Below are 15,600 nucleotides of genomic sequence, written 5' to 3' on the forward strand. Positions count from 1 at the left end.
GCCAAGGGACAGGCACAGGGTCAATGACAGTTTAGGGACAGGCACACACAGGGTCAGTGTCAGCCAAAGGGACAGGCACAGGGTCAGTGACAGTTTAGGGACAGGCACACACAGGGTCAGTGACAGCCAAGGGACAGGCACACACAGGGTCAGTGACAGCCGAGGGACAGGCACACACAGGGTCAGTGACAGTTTAGGGACAGGCAAGGGTCAGTGACAGTTTAGGGACAGGCACAGGGTCAGTGACAGTTTAGGGACAGGCACACCCACCCAGGTGTGTATGACCCAGCAGAGCCCTCCCCAAACCGTGTGTGCACACCCACACGGCTCCTGGGGCCTGGGTGTGTGTTTATAGATCTCTGTATTAGCCATCTATTATCTGGTTATCTATTCCTATCCCTCTATCTAGATGTATAATCCATCTCTCTATATATCTATATATCTAGGTATTTCTATATAGAAATATGTACAGTATAGAGTAGATATATGTCTATATAGTATCTATATATTTCTACCTGTACATAGATCATGATCTATAGAACATCTCTGTATCTCTATATCTCTGTGTCTCTCTATATTTCTATATCTATATATTTCTCAATCTATATATTTATATATTTATATCTGTCTTTATCTCTGTATTTGTATATCAGTATATCTATAGCTATATATCTATATCTGTAAATATATTTATATCTAAATCAATACATCTATCTCTATATCTCTACATCTCTATATCTCTATATCTCTGTCTCTCTCTCTATATTTCTATATCTATATACTTCTATGTTTATATATTTCTATATCTATATATTTCTATGTTTATATATTTATATCTGTCTTTATCTCTGTATCTGTATATCAGTATATCTATAGCTATATATCTATATCTGTAAATATATTTATATCTATATCTAAATCAATACATCTCTATATCTCTATATCTCTGTATCTCTATATCTCTGTGTCTCTCTATATTTCTATATCTATATATTTCTCAATCTATATATTTATATATTTATATCTGTCTTTATCTCTGTATTTGTATATAGCTATATAGCTATATCTGTAAATATATTTATATCTATATCTAAATCAATACATCTATCTCTATATCTTTCTACATCTCTATATCTCTATATTTCTCTGTATCTCTATGTCTCTATATCTATTTATATCTCCCGATATCTATATGTGTACCCCGTCCCTAAACCCCTAGCACACCCATGTCCATACGTGTTTGGACACACACAATATCCACCCTCCTACAACATCCACGTACACAGCAGCACCTGTGGGTTTAAACAGGCACACGTTAATGTATAAATGATGGATAAAGAGATAAATGTACCTGGATAGAAATATATCAACAGAGAAAGAGGTAGCTAGAGAAATAGGAAGATGTATTTATATAGAAATATAGAAACAAATAAATGTAGAAACAAAAATAGAAATACAGAGAGGAAAAAAAAACCATATATGTGTGTATGCACTCAGTCTCCACCCCAAAAAGTGGCACAGGGGTGCAGGAAAGGTGCACACACACCGTGTGACACACACACTGTACACCTGTACACACAGAATCTATCATTTATCTATCTTCTATCTATCTATCCATATATAAATATAAAAATAGACAGATAGATGATAGATAGATAGATAGATAGATAGATAGATAGATAGATAGATAGATAAAAAATATATATCCACACAGAGCTGTGCATACCCAGGGACTGCCTGTACCCACATACAGAATACAGAATATACATTTATGTATTTATATTTTAGGTGTATACAGGCAGAGGGCCAGCACACACCTATACACCCCCTATTCTATATATAATATATTCTATAGAATATACTCTCTCTATATAGTAATACTGTATATATTATATATTATATATTATATGGGATATACACAGCAGATATCTCAGAAAATCTACATTGCATATGTATATAATATATATTATATAATATAATATATAATATATAATATATAATATATAATATATAATATATAATATATAATATATAATATATAATATATAACATAAAATAGATATATGTTTCGTGTTATATTTTTTATATATATATATACAGTTTAGCAGATGGATATATCCATATATTTAAAAACACATTATATTTTATATATGTGTGTGTACATATATGAATATAAAGCACAGTGTACATATATCCATATATCTTATATATATACACGTGTGTGTATATTTATTTATATTTTTAATTTATATATTTTTATATGTACACGTTGCTACATTAATAAAATAAAGTTGAACATAACAAAGAAAATAAATTAGAAAGAAATATAAATATAAATAGAAATATATTTGTATTTTTATATAAGTATATAACTATAAATCAATCTACTTAAAGTTTTCAAAATTTAAGTATAAAATAAACATAACTATAAATAATACAAGTCAATAAACATACAAAGGAATAGAAAATGTAAAGAGAAGGATAAAGCAAAGAACTGGAGGGTATAAATAGACACAGAAAATGAAAATAAATAAATACATATAAATGCACATGCAGAGCACTGACAGGGATATATATAATACATATATATATATAATATATATACATAATAGATAAAATACATATATAGAGAACATATATTTGTATGTGTTTGTACGTATTATATATACATTATATATAATATATATAAAATATGTACAAACACATAGAAACACACAGAGCACTGGCGTGGATATAATATATAATTATATAATATTTAGATATATATTATATAATTTTTATATAATTATATAATATCTATAATATTTTATATAAAATATTATATAAAATATATATTATAAATATATATTTATATAGACACAAATATATATATATATATATAAAACCACATACAAACACATATAAACACACACACAGAGCACTGACACAGGTGTGCCCACACCCCCCCTGAACTGGGAACTCTTCACACACCTCCACACCTGGACACAGCTGTGCACACACAAACACACCCACGGAAACACAGCGTGGACACAGGCGTGAAAATACACACACAGAGCTGTGCACAGGAGTGTAACACATAAAATACACACAGAGTGTGTAACACACATAAAATACACACACAGAGCTGTGCATAGTGTGTAACACACAAAAAATACACACACAGAGCTGTGCACAGGTGTGTAACACACATAAAATACACACAGAGTGTGTAACACACATCAAATACACACACAGAGCTGTGCACAGGTGTGTAACACATAAAATACATACAGAGTGTGTAACACACAAAAAATACACACACAGAGCTGTGCACAGGTGTGTAACACACACATAAAATACACACAGAGTGTGTAACACACATAAAATACACACAGAGAGCTGTGCACAGGTGTGTAACACATAAAATACACACAAAGCTGTGCACAGGTGTGTAACACACACACACAGAGCTGTGCACAGGTGTGTAACACACACACACAGAGCAGTGCACGGCAGGTAACTCACACTTGTAACAAACACACAGAGAGCCCTGCACGTGACAGGTAAAACATAGAATAAAGACACAAGATACAAACACGCACAGAGCCCTGCACATGGTGTTTGTAACACAAACAGAGCTGTGCACGTGGTGTGTGACACACACAGAAAATACACACTGAAACCTGCACATGGTGTGCAACAGGCACACACTGAGCTGTGCATGGTGTGTAACACAGATAAAATACACACAGAGTGTGTAACACACATAAAATACACACAGAGTGTGTAAATAACACACAAAAAATACACACACAGAGCTGTGCATGGTGTGTAACACACATAAAATACACACAGAGTGTGTAAATAACACACAAAAATACACACACAGAGCTGTGCATAGTGTGTAACACACATAAAATACATACAGGGTGTGTAAATAACACACATAAAATACGCACAGAGCTGTGCACAGGTGTGTAACACACATAAAATACATACAGGGTGTGTAAATAACACACATAAAATACGCACAGAGCTGTGCACAGGTGTGTAACACACACACACACACAGAGCCCTGAATGTGACATGTGACAAAAATAACAAACACACAGACATAATAAACACTCTCACACACAGAGCTGTGCACGTGGTTTGTCACACATAAAACATGCACACAGAGAGCCCCTCATATGAAATATAACACACACATAAAACATACACACACATGCCACAGAACACACACATAAAACACTCAGGGAACCTCTCACATGCCACAGAGGACACACATAAAACATGCACACACATGCCATAGAACACACACGTAAAACATACACTCAGAGAACCCTGCACATGAAATAGAACACACACACATAAAATACTCAGGGAACCCCTCACACATGAAATATAACACACACATAAAACACACAGAGAACCCTACACATGAAATAGAACACACACATAAAATACTCAGAGAACCCCTCACATGAAACAGAACACATACATAAAACATGCACACAGAGAACCCCACACATGCCATAGAACACACACATAAAACACACAGAGAACCCCACACATGAAATAGAACACACACATAAAACACACAGAGAACCCTACACATGAAATAGAACACAAACATAAAACACTCAGAGAACCCCATACATGAAATATAACACACACATAAAACACAGAGAACCCTACACATGAAATAGAACACACACATAAAACACTCAGAGAACCCCTCACATGAAATAGAACGCACACATAAAACATGCACACAGAGAACCCCACACATGCCATAGAACACACACATAAAACACACAGAGAACCCCACACATGAAATAGAACGCACACATAAAACATGCACTCAGAGAACCCCACACATGAAATAGAACACACGCACATAAAACATACTCACACATGCCACAGAACACACCCGAAGGTCCCCCCGCACCCTGCCAGCAGCTTTCCCACCCCGACCCTGTCTGCCCTCGCCCGCCCCAAACCCACGTTACCATCAGCCGGGTGTCCAGGGACCACGCCAGAATTGGGAAGGGGGTGTGCAAGGGCAGAGAACACGCCCAAAACTGAGGAAGGGAACACGCCAAAATTTCGGGGAGTTGTGGGGGGGAAGCCTTTGGGAAGCGCAGCCCCAGGGATGAGGCGGCCGAGTGGCAGCGCCGCCGCCGCCGCCGCCTTTTTATAGGGCCGGGCAGGTGATGTGCACACACCTGGAAACTCCAGCTCCAGGTTCCTTCCTCCTCCCCGAGGGCCGGCACTTCCTTCTCCACTCCACGTGTGCCAGCCCGGGAACACGGGAGCCTCACACCTCCAGAATTTGGGCAGCCGGGTGGGAAGGGGTGGCCGGGGCTGCCCTGGTGACACGGGGACGGGGCATCCCCCACGCCGTGTCCTGTTGCGTCACCCGCGCCCCGAGATCGGCATCGCATTCCCGGGCACAAATCCCAAATTGGGCAACCCTGGGAAGGGCTCGAGGGTTGCCATCGGCCCTCCAGGATGGCCCGGTGGCCTCCCAACGGCATCACCGGGGTATTGGTTTCATCCTGGGAACAAGGGCAGGGCCGGAGGATGGGGAAATCCCAGGGGATGGGGAATTCCAGGGACCCCAAAAACGTGGGGGTTGCCCAAATGATGCCCCCCACAAACACTCCACACCAGTAGCGTACTGGTTCCAAACTGGGAATAAGGAGCCTGGGGAATCCACTGGGACCCTCTGAGGCCCCAAATATTGTTCCCTAAATTAGGGGGATTTATCAGAGGGATATCCCGATGAGACCAGGCAGGGCAGGGGCTGTAGAGCCCCCCAGTCACACACCAGTGGGATACTGGTGTCACTGGTGCTTCCCCAGGAAACAGAGCAGCTTTTCCATGCTCACGCCCCAAAAATCCCCAAAGTGTGGGATACAGATCCCCCCCATCAAAGCAAGAGAAGATACACAGAAGAGAACAGAAAAAGTTAAAATTGGTTATCAAAATATTTTATTTCAGGGGAGATCCCTCAAAAAAAAAAAAAAAAAAAAAAAAAAAAAAAGAAGAAAGAAAAAAAAAAGAAAAAAGAAAAAAAAAAAAGAAAAAAAGAAAAGAAAAAAAATCCCAAATCAAAACAAACAAAAAAACCAAAAAACCCCCAAACCCCCCCCAAAAAAAGGAAAACTCAAAGGAAGAAGGACCCTCCTGGCAGACGGACATGCCCACAACACCTACAGGGCTCCTGGGCAATCAACTGAACCGATCCCCTGCTCCAAAGAAAGGACAGGTCATTCCCGAGGGGGACTGAGGCAGGAATATATATATAATTCATTTTCCTGGGGGTTGGAGGGGTGTTGCCAGCAGTTCACAGCAGTTTTCGGCTCTCTGGGCACACGGGACTAGAACTGCATTGCTGAAGACACTCGACACACAGCAGGGCTAACTAGGAGAATACAACTCGAGGCTAGCAAAGAGGAGGGGGGACACAGGAGAAGTGGGAGCACCCCACGGGGCTGGAGTCCTCTGTGCACAATTTACACGGCTCCGGAGCCCTCCCGGAGCCAATTCCTCACGGGTTTTATTTTCCCTGGCTGGACAGAAAAAAAAAAGAAAAACAAAAAAACCCAAAATACTTTCCTTAATTACTTTTGTTTCGTGTCACCTCTGTGTGTGTGTGTGTGTGTGTAAGTTTGTTTTTTGTTTTCCTTTAAAAAGAACAGCGGCCAAAACGAAAAGACGAGAGAGGAACTGCAAAATCCCAAAGCGGCCGCAATTTTTTTTTTGTTTGTTTTTTCTCTGCATGTCTGGGGTCGGGTTTTTTTTTTTTTGTTGGGTTTTTTTTTTTTGTTGTTTTTTTCTCCACTATTTATAAAAACATCAAACAGTCACTACGGGGCTCAGGGCCCACTATACTTTTCCTGGGATTTTGGCCCTTTTGCGGGCGATGGCGTCTTCCACCGCCTTGAGCTGCTTCAGGAGCTCCTCCCGCCGGGACAAGGTGCTGGATTTGCTGCCCTTGGCGGCTGCAGGAGCTGCCTCTGAGCCTTTGCCCGGCACACTTGTCACTTTGCTGGAGCTCTTGGATTGAGGGGACAGCTGGCGTTTCCTGCAGGGAGACAGGAGGAGGGGTCAGAGGGGATGGGGATGTCCCCAAGGCTCTGCGGGGAATGTGAGATGGAGGGCGCTGAGCCCCCGCTGTCCACCCGAAAATGGTGGAATTCGGGGGAGAAAAGACTTTAAAGATTGTCTTCTTGCCGTGGGTAGGGGTGGCTTAAACCAGCCCAGGTTGTTCCATTCCTCCAGGGATGGGGCAGCCACAGATTCTCTGGGCAATCTGTGCCAGGGCCTCCCCACCCTTACAGAAAATCATTTTCCCCAAATATCCCAGCTAAACATCCACTCTATCAGTTTAGGGACATTACACCTTGTTCTGTCACTCCAACACTGGATTCCCATCACAGTTCAGGACTTGGGCTCTGTGACCTTGTCCCACCTGCAGCTTGTGCTGCTGGAGCTGCGGAGGGTTTCCACTACAAGGAACCAAACCAGGGAACAGCAGCCACAACTTCCCAGGGCCTCCCCACCCTCACAGGAAGGATTTCTCCCTAATTTCTGAGCTAAACTAAAATATCAGGAAGTGCCACGTCTAACACATGGCTCCAGGAGCAGGTGGGAGAAAAGAGGTTGAAGAGAGGAGGAGGCCTTGGGTTGAAAACTGGCTGCCAGAGTCAAAAGCCAGGTATTCCATGGGGATTCCCAGATTGCCAGGATTGAACTGAGTGCCAGCTCGTGGTTGCAGCTCCCTGGGAGACCCAGAGGAGAGAGCAGCCCTCAATCCCAAATTCAGCCCCTTCCCTGGGATGTCTGCTCCCAGAGATCCTTGCAGAGGATCCACAACCCCCGAGCCCTCAGAGCTCACATCCAGTCCTGCACTGGGATATTCCCAGCACTGCAGGGATTTGGTCACTGGCACCTGGATGGGAAAGTGCAAAGGCAGGGCTGTCACAGCTCTGTCCCAGGCAGGGGACACGTGTGAATATGTCACAGCAGCAAGGGGAGCAGCTGAGGATGTGCCAGGCTGGGAGAAGGGAAATCAGACACTGGAACCTGTGCCAGGAGGAACTGGGCAGGGGGCAAGGGGTTACACTCGTTAACACTCTGCTAACGAGCTGCAGAGGCACTGGCTGAGCTCACTCCTGACCCACTTGGCTCCTGGTGCTCCTGCTCTTCTCCCAGCTGGAACAGCCAAGCTGGAGGCTCTGCAGAAAGCCCTGCCACCCCAGGCAGCTCCTGGTGCTGAGCTCCATGCCAACTGGAACTGCTGGCCTGGGAGAGCCTGGAGCAGGGCTGGAGCTCTGCAGGAGCAGGGCTGGAAGCCCTGGAGGGGTGTGAGGCCCAGCAGCACTCACCTGTCTGCCTGTGCAGGGGAAGGTTTTGGGTTCTGGCCCCGCTGCCGTTCCTGTTTGGGGGACGCGAGTCTCCCGGTCGCTTTCCTATCCCGAGAGCCTGGTGGGACAGCAAAAGGACATCCCTTCATTTTCCTGCTTGTCACCAAGGCACAGTCACCCCCTGCCTGCAGTGACTGACCACATCGTGCCAAAAAAACCAGCCAAACCCAGCAGCAGCTGGAAAAACCTCCCTGTGTGTCCCCTGCACCTCAGGGGGAGCCAGGCAGGGCTGTGCCCCAGTCACCTGTACACTGCACCTTCCACTGGCTCTTCCTCACCCTGCAGCTGCTGGAGAAACGCTGTTCCAGGGGCATTTTGTGCCTGCAGAGCTGCTGGCTCTGCCCTGGCGGGTCACAGGGTGCACTGGCTCCAGCAGTGACAGGTGAGGGCAGCTCTGCTGCTTTCGGAGCCAGCGGGGCCTCCCCCGAGGCAGCAGCACCCCCGTGTTTGTTCAGCACAGCTCAACTGCCAGGCCCTGCCCCAGTGCAGCTGCCCTGGGCGCTCAGGGGTGCTGGGGAGCAGCTGGGTTATCCCAGGAACACAGAGGGAATTCCACCTGGAAGGCAGCCTGTGGAGCTGCTGCCCTGCACTGACCTCAGCTGGAGCAAAGGTGCCCAGTCCCTGGTGGCAGCAGCCCCCGGGTGTGCCAGGGCATCCCTCTGCTCCTCAGGATGGACACTGGGACAGGCTCAGCCCCCAGGTGCAGGTTACAGAAGAGGTGACACACCGGGGCCACCACCAGTGACCAGTTTGGTGCTGGGATGCTGAGGGGCTCAGTCCCAACCCAGCCAAGGGCACCTTTGCCACTGGATTTGGGGCTCCCTGGTTTGGACTCCCCATCCCTGGAAGTGTCCAAGGCCAGGCTGGATGGAGCTTGGAGCAACCTGGGACAGTGGAAACTATCCCTGGTCTTTTGGTCCCTTCCAGCCCAAACCCCATCTGAGCTTCTGTGACTTGCTACAGCTTCAAAACTGCTTTTTAACCAAAAGCAGAGGGTGACATCACATCAGAGCCTCTCTAGAAAGTGTGCTGGCCTGGGCCTGTCACTCGTGTGTGAACCAGACCCCAGTGAACTTCAACCTCGGGCAGTCCCTTGCAGGCTGCCCTTGCAGGAGGTGAATGTTGCAGGTTATTAGCACAGAGCTTCTGCTGGCCTGCACCCAGAGTCAACAAAGATCCACCTACAGCTGAGCCACCAGGGAAAACAACATCACGTGGCAGCTCCGACGTCACCAGCAGCCACCTCTGGCTGCCAACTCCCCCCCACACCCCCTGTGCCCTTGGCAGCCACAGCAAAGGCTGGAGGGTGGCACTGAGGTCCCTGTCTGTGGCTGCCAGCTCCCCTTCCCGAGCTGTTCCTGCTGCTGGGGGAGGATTGAGGCCCGAGAGAACACTTGGAAAGCCCAAGTCTTTCTAAACATCCAGGGCAGAGCGGGTTGTGTCACCCCGAGGTGGGGCAATGGGCTCCTTTCCCAGGCTGGGTGATGCAGGCAGGGATTGCATCCCTCCAGCCCGGCCTTTCGAAGCATGACCACGGCTGGCAGGGACAGCTCCCCCAGGATAGAGGACAGGGAAAACTCCAGGATGCACTAAAAGAAACTCCTGTGACTCAGATCCGTGGAATGGCTGAGGTTTGGAAGGGATCTTTAGGATCATCCAATGTAACCCTTAGCCCAGCACCACCATTGTCACCACTAACCCTGTCCCCAGGTGCCACATCCACACGTTTTTTGTGGATCCACATGTTTTTTGAACACTTCCAGGGATGGGGACTCCCCCTATGACCAGTGTGTTCCAATTCTTTGTGGGAAAAAAATATTTCCTACTATCCAACCTAAACCTGATTTCCACAGCCACATCCAAGGGCAGCAGCAGGCCGTGGGATGGATGTGGAGGTGAGGACTCCGTGCCTTCAAAGCCAAGGGTTTTTGTTTTTTGGAGAGGACTTACAGGGACACAGTGGAGTCACACTGGGCACAACGTGCCCCTGGGACAGCGTGGCAAGGCTGGCACTCAGGCCCTCACCTCTGCTGTGTTTTTGCAGCAGCATGCTCAATACCTCCCCTTTATCTGGTGGCAATCCCCACTCTGAGGTTTTGGGATGCCTGCAAAGGATCTTCCCAGCAGCTGGAAAGCAGGAGCCCGGGCTGGCTGATGCCTCACCTCTGTCAGGTGACAGGTTGGCCCTTTTGGCTGGAGGAGAGGTTGGCCTCTCTTTGTCTGCTGGCTCGTATCTCTTCCTGCTTCCTTTGTCAGCTGCCTGCAATGGAATTAAAACAACGGAGCTGAGCAGCCACTCCCCCCTGGAGAGGGAAACAGGCACAGCCATTCCCCGGGATGTGCTGCCTGCCTCCTGCAAACACCTTTCCCAGTAAACTCTGCACACATCAGTCCCAGCCACCCCTGAATCCATTTAATTAATCCAATTAATTCCCAACCACCAGAAGCCAATAGCAACACCCTTCTGCGCTGGGGTTAAGGCTGTACTAATCTCAGAACAGGAGCAGGAAAACAGCAGCTTTTTGGGATTTTTTTTTTTTCCCCCAGCAGCACCAAGGATAGCAGATGTGATGGAGGCATGTGGAGGAGCCGTGCCTTTTCCAGGCTGTCATGTGTCACTGCACACTCCTCCCTCTGGAGCACCTTCCTGCCTCTGATAAAGCCTCCTCACGTCAGAGCACAGGGAAGTAGAGAAATCTGCAGCCTCAGACTGCGCCGGGGAATTTGGGCTGGCAGAGCAAAATATCAAAAACAGGAACCTGCCCAACGTGATGGGGCCAACACCCTGCCCCAGCACCAAACCCCACGAGGCCCAACTCCCCCACACGGGATCTGCAAACTGAGCAGTGGGCAGGGGAAGAGCCAGGGGGGCACCTCGGGGAGCTGAGGCACTTGTCCCTTCTCCCCCTGGGCTCTGTGCCTGGCTGTCCCCAGCCTGTTCCCGTGTGGCTCCCTGAGCATCTCCCAGCGGGAGAGGCCCCGGCACACGCGGCACCTTCGAGCAAGCGGGGAAGAGCCTGGAAGCTGCAGCAGGAATGTGCCCCAGGGAAGCCGCCAACACAGTCCCAAAGTGAAGCCACCACAGGGTGTGTGCTGCCAGACTGGTTCTGTGTGCCGCCCTCCAAGCCAGCCCCAGACCTTCCTGGCTGAGCTCATCCCAACAGCTCGGAGCCTGGAGCTCCCCTCTGGCTGGGATCCGTCCCTCTCCCACCGGGATCCAGCCCCATCCCGCTGGGATCTGTCCCCTCTCCACTGCTCAGGCCCCCGGGAGCAGGGAGTCCCGAAGTCCCCGGGGAACCCCACCTTGTTCAGGAGGGTCAGTTTGATCTCCTTGTGCCCGCTGAAGCTGCCCTGCTGTGCCTGGGGGGCCGAGGGCTGCTGGCCCTGGGGCAGCTGCTGGGATTTGCTTCCCGGGGTGGGCTTGGCTGATTTCAGGAGCTGAGCAGGCACATCCCGTTTCCTCTTCTCCTCTTTAGCACTGTCTTCTTTTTTGGACTTTCCTGTTGAAAGCAGAGAGCACAAGTGGTGATTTGGGAATGATTGCTGTCGCCTGCTCTCCCTTTGGGCGAGAGGATGCTGCTCCAGGGATGGAAAAGTCCACAGCAGGTTGTGGGTCCAGGGTTAAGGGATTCAGGAAACCAGCACTTCCCACTGAGAGGAACAGAAAAAAACAAAGAAAAGACAAACAACAAAAGGCTTTTGCTACAGGTCTGGAACGAGCAGAGGAAGAGAAACGTGATACTGGAGCTGTCCAGATTTACATCACCCTCCACGGGTGAGAATGGGGCAAGGGAGAGGCAGAACTGCCAGGCAGGAACAGGGATGAGACAGCCAGAGGCACAGGGCTGGCAGGACATGGACCTTAATTTACTCCACAGCAGCCCTGAGCTCCTGCGCTGCCTCTGCTCAACGATTCTCCCGGAGCCCACAGCACCCCTGGGGAAGGATCTCTGCTCCTCCAAAGACTCCCCAGAGGAACAGAAGGCCACCAAAGCGGGTGGCTGTACCTTTCTTCTGCTGGGCCGGGGTGGGGGAGCGGGAGCTGGCCGAGGACACGGGGCTGGCCAGGTCGGCGTACATGTCCTCGGAGTCGGCGCTGCGCACGGAGCTGCTGCTGGAAGAGGCACTGGACACAGAGGAGACGCTGCTCACGCTCAGGGACCTGCCAAAGAACCAACAGCTCATCACCCTCCAGGCCTTTTTTGTGCTTCCCGGCGTGGCTGGGTGTTGGGAAGCTTGGCAGTGACACACCGAGGCCGTGCGTCCTGGGGTGCTGCTGGGTTGAAAAATCCCAAAGCTTGTTGGGTGCAGGTTTAGAAAGTAATGATTATTTATAGCCAGGATTAAGGGAATGGGTAAACAGGTCACTGTTTGCCCAGGAAAACAAGGAGTGAAAGCAGGGAGTGCACTGGCACATCCAGGTCAGTGTTACAGGGCAAGGGTTCCCTGGCAGCGTTTCTGCTGTTGGCACAGAGCCACTGTCACGACTGGTAACGACAGGGAGATGCCTCCAAGATGGAATTCTCCTACCAGGGCCTGTCCTGGGAAGTGTTCAAGCCAGGCTGGACAGGGTTAGAACAACCTGGTCTAGTGGAAGGTGGCAGAGAGTTGGACTGGATGAGCTTTAAGCTCCTTTCCAAGCCAAACCATCCCACTCCATGAATATTCGGGCAGCCTCCTCCAGCCTGTTCCACGGGCTCTGCCAGCGAGGCCCAGGCTCCCTGGCTGGCAGCTGCACCGGGGTGACTGTGGCAGCTCCAGCACAGAACAACCCTCTGCAGCCTCTACCCCCTGGCACCAGGAGCTGAGAGGTCTCATGGATTGTTCCAACGGCGCCAGGAGGAGGCAGGAACTCCCACTGGTGTGGGCACACAGTGCATTCCCCACATGTCCCCCTTCCCACAGGAGCAGCACAGGCAGCCCCAGAGTGCTCACATTTCCCATCCGTGCCCTGCTGCTCTCTGAAGCTCTTGCATCACCCCTGGCTGAGCTGATGAATGTGACAAGCACAGGGTAAACAAACTGGATTTCCGTAAAATAACGTGGATGTTGAACCTCGGAGCCTCGCAGAGTTCACAGATGGGAATTTGCAGCTGCTCAGAGCCAAATCCTGCTCCATCCACTGGTTTTACACTCTCACACCCCTGTGCCTTGTGTTTCAGGGCTCTGCCTGTGAGGATTCAGGGAATCCTCTATGTGAAGAGATGAAAAAGTCATGAAGGAGTGACTTGAGAGTGGTTTGTTTCTCTTTGCTGGAAGGAGTTTGCTGCTTACACATCCCACAGACCAACAGACTTGGAACTATTCACTTGGGGCTAAACACAAAGGAACTGGACCTGCCACTTTGCCAGCAAAGGAAAAATATCATTAGCTGGGATAATTTAGGGATTTTCTGACCTCCCTCTTTTGACAGGCCAAGAATCTCCCCTGAGGACACGCAGGAACCAGAGGTAGGAGAAGCTCAGGAGAGCCAAACTCCATAGCCTGAAACTGTTCATTTGTACTTTAATTAGGATGTGGGATCACCCTGGCCAGGAGGAGTTGTTCTGGTCACCATTTAGGTTAAATGGGTACTTGGACACACATGACAGGATTATTTCCTTGAATAAACCACAAGGGAAATATCAGGGAATCATGGAATGGTTTGGGCTGGAAGGGATGTTAAAGATCATCCAGTTCCAACCCCAACACCTCCCAAAAGACTAGGCTGCTCCAAGCCCTGTCCAAATTGGCCTTGGACACTTGCAGGGATGGGGCAGCCACAGATTCTCTGGGCAATCTGTGCCAGGGCCTCCCCACCCTTACAGAAAATCATTTTCCCCAAATAGCCCAGCTAAACATCCACTCCATCAGTTTAGGGCCATGACACCTTGTTCTATCACTCCAACACTGGATTCCCATCACAGTTCAGGACTTGGGCTCTGTGACACAAACCTGACCTTGTCCCACCTGCAGCTTGTGCTGCTGGAGCTGCGGAGGGTTTCCACTACAAGGAACCAAACCAGGGAACAACAGTCACAATTTGCTGTTAAATAAAAGTCACAAAGGCTCAGGGCTGTACCTGGATTTCCTTGAGCCAGAGGGAGAGTGGGAGGCTGAGGCAGAGGACGATCTGGAATGAGATCTGGAGAGAGACCGGGACAAGGACCTCGATCGGGAGCTGGACCCGCTGTAGCTGCTGGCACTGCCACTGATGCTGCCACTGATGGTCCTCCTGCAAGGCAGCACACACCCCTCCCAGGATGAGGATTGCAATGGCAAAAAGAGAGAGAAAAAAAAAAAAACAAAAAACAACCCAAGAGAAAACCAGAGATTTGCTCAGCACCCTCTGAGTGACGCCCAGCCCTCCCTGAGGGATGATCGGCCCCTTCCACCACTTGGCCCAGTTTGTGTGCTGGGAATGATGTTCTGGGCTGGGGAATATCCCTGGGAATGATGTTCTCTGGTGGGGAATATCAGCTGCTGACCCTCCACCACTCCAGATCTGCGTGGGACCAGACAGATCTCACACATCCCTTTTTTCTCGCTGTGCCACCTCCACGAGCAGCAGCTCTCAAAAATGCCTTTTTCCCCACTCCCACCCTGATTTTTGCCACGTTTCCTTTATTCCACCCACTCCATCCTCCCCCCAGCCTCCACAGGCAAATCAGGAACATTCCATCCCAGCTCTCTTCCCCTTTTCTCCCTGCCCCAGGAAACGGATTTCTCCCTTAACCCTGGGACTAGGGGATTTGCTGGATCTTCCAGGAGACAGAAACCTGGGATTTGCTGGATCTACCATGAGATCAAGCCTCACTCCACCCCCCAGCTCTCTCACCTCCTGGGTGGAGTCCTTGTCTGACGTTCCTTCCTCCTGGCTTCCCGATTATCCCCTGGCTTGGCTGGCTCCGGGGCCGCTGTTGTAATTTTCGTGAGTGGCTGAGGGACTGGGAGGGCAGTGAGTTTCTTCACAGATTTTTCCCTGGAAAAACGACAATTCTCGGGTTATGTCATCCCAGGGAGTGGGCACAGAGCACCCAGGAACATCCTCAGAAATCATGTGCTTGGGTTTGTTGTTGTTTCATGTTCTGTAATTATGGAGATTATGGAATCCTGGAATGGTTTGGGATGGAAGGGACCTTAAAAATCATCCCACTCCATTCCATGGGACACCTTCCACTATGTCAGGTTACTCCAAACCCCATCC

General features: G+C 48.8%; 1 protein-coding gene across 2 annotated transcripts in view; it reads right to left on the bottom strand.

Annotated features, from left to right (window-relative positions):
- Positions 1–6,781: 6,781 nt before the first annotated feature.
- The window catches only part of ZC3H18 (zinc finger CCCH-type containing 18), a 47,127-nt gene continuing 38,308 nt past the window's right edge, over positions 6,782–15,600 (bottom strand). For both annotated transcript variants that reach the window (XM_066327460.1, XM_066327459.1), the window contains 7 exons: positions 15,232–15,375; positions 14,476–14,628; positions 12,422–12,576; positions 11,718–11,914; positions 10,578–10,674; positions 8,376–8,472; positions 6,782–7,072 (listed from right to left, as the gene is read on the bottom strand). In XM_066327460.1, coding sequence (XP_066183557.1) covers positions 6,874–7,072; positions 8,376–8,472; positions 10,578–10,674; positions 11,718–11,914; positions 12,422–12,576; positions 14,476–14,628; positions 15,232–15,375 — 1,042 coding nt within the window. In that variant the 3' untranslated portion in view covers positions 6,782–6,873. The remainder of the gene's footprint in view (positions 7,073–8,375; positions 8,473–10,577; positions 10,675–11,717; positions 11,915–12,421; positions 12,577–14,475; positions 14,629–15,231; positions 15,376–15,600) is intronic.

Source organism: Sylvia atricapilla, chromosome 12, assembly GCF_009819655.1.
Source record: "Sylvia atricapilla isolate bSylAtr1 chromosome 12, bSylAtr1.pri, whole genome shotgun sequence".
In the NCBI taxonomy this organism is placed as follows: Eukaryota; Metazoa; Chordata; class Aves; order Passeriformes; family Sylviidae; genus Sylvia; species Sylvia atricapilla.